Raw genomic sequence first — 6,000 nt, forward strand, 5'->3', positions numbered from 1 at the left:
CCCCAGTGTCAGTGTCATTATCCTGTACCCCCAGTGTCATTATCCTATACCCCCAGTGCCATTATCCCGTACCCCCAGTGTCAGTGTCATTATCCTGTACCCCCAGTGTCAGTGTCATTATCCAGTACCCCCAGTGTCAGTGTCATTATCCTGTACCCCCAGTGTCATTATCCTGTACCCCCAGTGTCAGTGTCATTATCCTGTACCCCCAGTGTCAGTGTCATTATCCTGTACCCCCAGTGTCATTATCCTGTACCCCCAGTGTCATTATCCTGTACCCCCAGTGTCATTATCCAGTACCCCCAGTGTCATTATCCTGTACCCCCAGTGTCATTATCCTGTACCCCCAGTGTCAGTGTCATTATCCTGTACCCCCAGTGTCATTATCCTGTACCCCCAGTGTCATTATCCAGTACCCCCAGTGTCAGTGTCATTATCCTGTACCCCCAGTGTCATTATCCTGTACCCCCAGTGTCATTATCCAGTACCCCCAGTGTCATTATCCTGTACCCCCAGTGTCATTATCCTGTACCCCCAGTATCCGTGTCATTCTCACATGTATGATTTGCTGTGGATTTCGGCTCCGCAGTTTTACCTCCAGGTTTCTCTCCTTTTTGCCTCCCACACATAAAGTTTCATCAGACCTGCAGACATTACAGCGCGGCGTCTTATTGGGAGACATATATAATATATGTGTATGAGGAATCGTAACCCCAGAGGTGTAATTGCTACAGGAATAATGTCATTACTCCGGGTGGTCCCCGGGGGTCTTGTTAAATATTCATAACGTTCTCTCTGCATTTCTTGCATCGATACGAGACCTGTTACCTGTGAATGTAAATCAATCCTGATGGAATATTTCGGAGCGGCACTGTGTGCTGGGGGTCTTACCCCTGGAGCCCCCCATGTCATATCATTGCAAGCAATGAGGGTCCATCCAAATGCAGATATCATTATTGAGCAAATCACCTCTTCAACAAGTCCCTGCACATCTGATATAAAGGAGAGAGGCGCACGAAAGCCACAGAAGCAATTAGGTAGAATCCTACGGCAGATGTAGCAGAGCTGAGAACGTTATTTTGTGCGCCGAAGTCAAAAAGAGCTAAAAACAGCGGAAAAAAACCCAACCAAACCCGTTCAGCTCTGCTACATGTGCAGCACAGGTGGCTTTTGTCACCTGCAGGAGGAATGTTGCATTGCTGCAGATACTCAGCAGTGAAGAGGAGCTGGGATTGCGGTCACTTACCTCGCTCATGGTGGCGGTGAGATGACAGTCCTCAGGTCTCCAGATGGTTTTTACACTGAAGGACGAGCGACTCGAGCTGCTGTAATGTACCAAAGCTTTTTCTCTTAAGAGGGGCTACCCTGTGGCATCACTAGCCCAGCAAGCCAATAAGAGTCCTGCAGCTGACAGCAGCTTAGTCTTGGCTTTATATGGCAAAGTCAAAGGAGACACCTAGTGGTCAAATGTGGAAATGCAACGCACAACTGCAATGTGCAGAGCTGGGGGCTTGTAGCATGGAAATAGCTGGGAAATTAGCTGCAATTGTATCCTGCAGGGGTATAAAGGTGGGCGCACAATAAAACGTCTCCTGGGATGAGCTGTGCACACCACTACACACCAGCGGGGTACCGAGAGTTTGATAAGCACCGGTGCAAATTCTGGACATGAGTTCCCCCATCCCCGCATGTTGGTCAGATGTATGTATATGTATACATTTAGCATTCTAAATCCTATAAAGATATACGAGTTCCCTCCCCCCATTATGTAGTAATGTCCCCTATCCTGGTAAATATGTCTCCCATCATGATGTACACCGTGTGCAGAATTATTAGGCAAGTTGTATTTTAGAGGATTTTTTTTATTATTGATCAACAACTATGTTCTCAATCAACCCAAAAGACTCATAAATATCAAAGCTTAATATTTTTGGAAGTTGGAGTGTTTTTTTTTTTTAGATTTGGCTATCTTAGGAGGATATCCGTTTGTGCAGGTAACTATTACTGTGCAGAATTATTAGGCAACTTAATAAAAACCAAATCTATTCCCATCTCACTTGTTTATTGTCACCAGGTAAACCAATAGAACTGCACAAAATTTAAAAATAAACATTTCTGACATGCAAAAACAAAACCCCAAAAAATTAGTGACCAATATAGCCCCCTTTCTTTATGATGACACTCAGCAGCGACCATCCATAGATTTTGTCATTGCTTGATCTGTTTACGATCAATATTGCGTGCAGCAGCCACCACAGCCTCCAGACACTGCTCCCAGAGGTGGACTGTTTTCCCTCCCGTAGATCTCACATTTTATGAGGGACCACAGGTTCTCTATGGGGTTCAGGTCAGGTGAACAAGGGGGCCATGTCATTATTTTTTCATCTTTTAGACCTTTACTGGCCAGCCACGCTGTGGAGTAGTTGGATGCATGTGATGGAGCATTGTCCTGCATGAAAATCATGTTTTTCTTGAACGATACCGACTTCTTCCTGTACCACTTCTTGAAGAAGTTGTCTTCCAGAAACTGACAGTAGGTCTGGGAGTTGAGATTCACTCCATCCTCAACCCGAAAAGGTCCCACAAGTTCATCTTTGATGATACCAGCCCATACCAGTACCCCACCTCCACCTTGCTGGCGTGTGAGTCGGAGTGGAACTCTCTGCCCTTTACTGATCCAGTCTCTGGCTCATCCATCTGCCCATCAAGAGTCACTCTCATTTCATCAGTCCAGAAAACCTTTGAAAAATCAGTCTTAAGATATTTCTTGGCCCAGTCTTGACGTTTTATCTTATGTTTCTTGTTCAAAGTTGGTGATTTTTCAGCCTTCCTTACCTTGGCCATGTCCCTGAGTATGGCACACCAGTAATGTTGCAGCTCTGAAATATGGCCAAAGTGGTGGCAAATGGCATCTTGGCAGCTTCACGATTGATTTTCCTCAATTTATGGGCAGTTATTTTGCACCTTTTTTGCCCAACACGCTTCTTGTGACCCTGTTGGCTATTTGCCATGAAATGCTTGATTGTTCGTCGATCACGCTTCAAAAGTTTGGCAATTTCAAGACTGCTGCATCCCTCTGCAAGACATCTCACAATTTTGGACTTTTCAGAGCCCATTAAATCTCTCTTCTGACCCATTTTGCCAAAGGAAAGGAAGTTGGCTAATAATTAAGCACACCTTATATAGGGTGTTGATGTCATTACACCGCACCCCTCCTCATTACAGAGATGCACATCACCTGATTTACTTAATTGGTAGTTGGCTCTCAGCCTATACAGCTTGGAGTAGGACAACATGCATAAAAAGTATCATGTGATCAAAATACTCATTTGCCTAATAATTCTGCACACAGTGTATATGTTTCCCATTCTGATATATATATATATACCCCACATCTTGGTATATCCCCCATCCTACTAAATATGTCCCTCATCCTAGTATATATGTCCCTCATCCTGGTATATACTGTCCCCCTCCTGGTATTTACTGTCCCCTTCCTAGTATATATGTTACTCTACTATGCCCCTCCTGGTGTATACTGTCCCTCTCCTGGTATATACTGTCACCCTCTTAGTATACACCTAGTATATACTGCCCCCCTCCTGGTAAATATGTTCTTATCATGGGCCCCTCCTGGTCTATACTGTCCTCCTCCTGGAAAATATGTTAGTCTCCTTAGTCTCCTGGGCCCCTCTGGGTATATACTGTCCCCCTCCTGGTAAATATGTTCCTCTCCTGGGCCCCTTCTGGTATATACTGTCCCCCTCCTGGAAAATATGTTGCTCTCCTGGGCCCCTTCTGGTATATACTGTCCCCCTCCTGGTAAATATGTTGCTCTCCTGGGCCCCTCCTGGTATATACTGTCCCCCTCCTGGTAAATATGTTCCTATTCTGGGCCCCTCCTGGTATATACTGTCCCCCTCCTGGTAAATATGTTGCTCTCCTGGGCCCCTCCTGGTATATACTGCCCCCCTCCTGGTAAATATGTTCCTATTCTGGGCCCCTCCTGGTATATACTGTCCCCCTCCTGGTAAGTATGTTCCTCTCCTGGGCCCCTCCTGGTGTATACTGTCCCCCTCCTTGAAAATATGTTGCTCTCCTGGGCCCCTCCTGGTATATACTGTCCCCCTCCTGGTAAATATGTTCCTCTTCTGGGCCCCTCCTGGTATATACTGTCTCCCTCCCTCCTGGTAAATATGTTCCTCTCCTGGGCCCCTCTTGGTATATACTGTCCCCTTCCTGTAAAATATGTTGCTCTCCTGGGCCCTTCCTGGTATATACTGTCCCCCTCCTGGTAAATATGTTCCTCTTCTGGGCCATTACTGGTATATACTGTCCCCCTCCTGGAAAATATGTTCCTCTTCTGGCCCCTTCCTGGTATATACTGTTCTCCTCCTGGTAAATATGTTCCTCTTCTGGGCCCCTCCTGGTAAATACTGTCCCCCTCCTGGTAAATATGTTCCTCTTCTGGGTCATTACTGGTTTATACTGTCCCCTTCCTGGAAAATATGTTGCTCTCCTGGGCCCCTCCTGGTATATACTGTCCCCCTCCTGGTAAATATGTTCCTCTTCTGGGCCATTACTGGTTTATACTGTCCCCCTCCTGGAAAATATGTTCCTCTTCTGGCCCCGTCCTGGAATATACTGTTCTCCTCCTGGTAAATATGTTCCTTTTCTGGGCCCCTCCTGGTATATACTGTCCCCCTCCTGGTAAATATGTTCCTCTCCTGGGCCCCTTCTGGTATATACTGTCCCCCTCCTGGAAAATATGTTGCTCTCCTGGGCCCCTTCTGGTATATACTGTCCCCCTCCTGGTAAATATGTTGCTCTCCTGGGCCCCTCCTGGTATATACTGTCCCCCTCCTGGTAAATATGTTCCTATTCTGGGCCCCTCCTGGTATATACTGTCCCCCTCCTGGTAAATATGTTGCTCTCCTGGGCCCCTCCTGGTATATACTGCCCCCCTCCTGGTAAATATGTTCCTATTCTGGGCCCCTCCTGGTATATACTGTCCCCCTCCTGGTAAGTATGTTCCTCTCCTGGGCCCCTCCTGGTGTATACTGTCCCCCTCCTTGAAAATATGTTGCTCTCCTGGGCCCCTCCTGGTATATACTGTCCCCCTCCTGGTAAATATGTTCCTCTTCTGGGCCCCTCCTGGTATATACTGTCTCCCTCCCTCCTGGTAAATATGTTCCTCTCCTGGGCCCCTCTTGGTATATACTGTCCCCTTCCTGTAAAATATGTTGCTCTCCTGGGCCCTTCCTGGTATATACTGTCCCCCTCCTGGTAAATATGTTCCTCTTCTGGGCCATTACTGGTATATACTGTCCCCCTCCTGGAAAATATGTTCCTCTTCTGGCCCCTTCCTGGTATATACTGTTCTCCTCCTGGTAAATATGTTCCTCTTCTGGGCCCCTCCTGGTAAATACTGTCCCCCTCCTGGTAAATATGTTCCTCTTCTGGGTCATTACTGGTTTATACTGTCCCCTTCCTGGAAAATATGTTGCTCTCCTGGGCCCCTCCTGGTATATACTGTCCCCCTCCTGGTAAATATGTTCCTCTTCTGGGCCATTACTGGTTTATACTGTCCCCCTCCTGGAAAATATGTTCCTCTTCTGGCCCCGTCCTGGAATATACTGTTCCCCTCCTGGTAAATATGTTCCTCTCCTGGGCCCCTCTTGGTGTATACAGTCCCCTTCCTGGAAAATATGTTGCTCTCCTGGGCCCCTCCTGGAATAATCTGTCCCCCTCCTGGTATATACTGTGCTCTCCCCGGCTCCCATGTCATGTGAAGTCCTCCTCTATAGCTACCTCGCAGTGGCCGGCAGCTTTCATCGGTGTCTGTGCTATGGCAAAGCAAGGCATCATCAGTCACGGGGACACCGCTGAAAGCTGCCAACTTCTGTTTGGCCGCAGTACAGGGACCTGACAGGTCTGTGCACCGCTATGCATTTTAGCTGCATGTGCGTCTGAGGCCGCACATCCAGCTGAAGCAGGGCA

At 47.4% G+C, this 6,000-nt stretch overlaps 1 protein-coding gene across 1 annotated transcript in view; it reads right to left on the reverse strand.

The window, feature by feature from the left end:
- PCP4 (Purkinje cell protein 4) overlaps window positions 1-1,381 on the reverse strand; it is a 101,067-nt gene extending 99,686 nt beyond the window's left edge. The window contains exon 1 of the mRNA XM_075332899.1: window positions 1,247-1,381. Within this exon, the coding sequence (XP_075189014.1) occupies window positions 1,247-1,255 (9 nt within the window). The 5' untranslated portion in view covers window positions 1,256-1,381. The remainder of the gene's footprint in view (window positions 1-1,246) is intronic.
- Between the last annotated feature and the right edge of the window lie 4,619 nt (window positions 1,382-6,000).

The sequence above is a fragment of the Anomaloglossus baeobatrachus genome, chromosome 2 (assembly GCF_048569485.1).
Source record: "Anomaloglossus baeobatrachus isolate aAnoBae1 chromosome 2, aAnoBae1.hap1, whole genome shotgun sequence".
In the NCBI taxonomy this organism is placed as follows: domain Eukaryota; kingdom Metazoa; phylum Chordata; class Amphibia; order Anura; family Aromobatidae; genus Anomaloglossus; species Anomaloglossus baeobatrachus.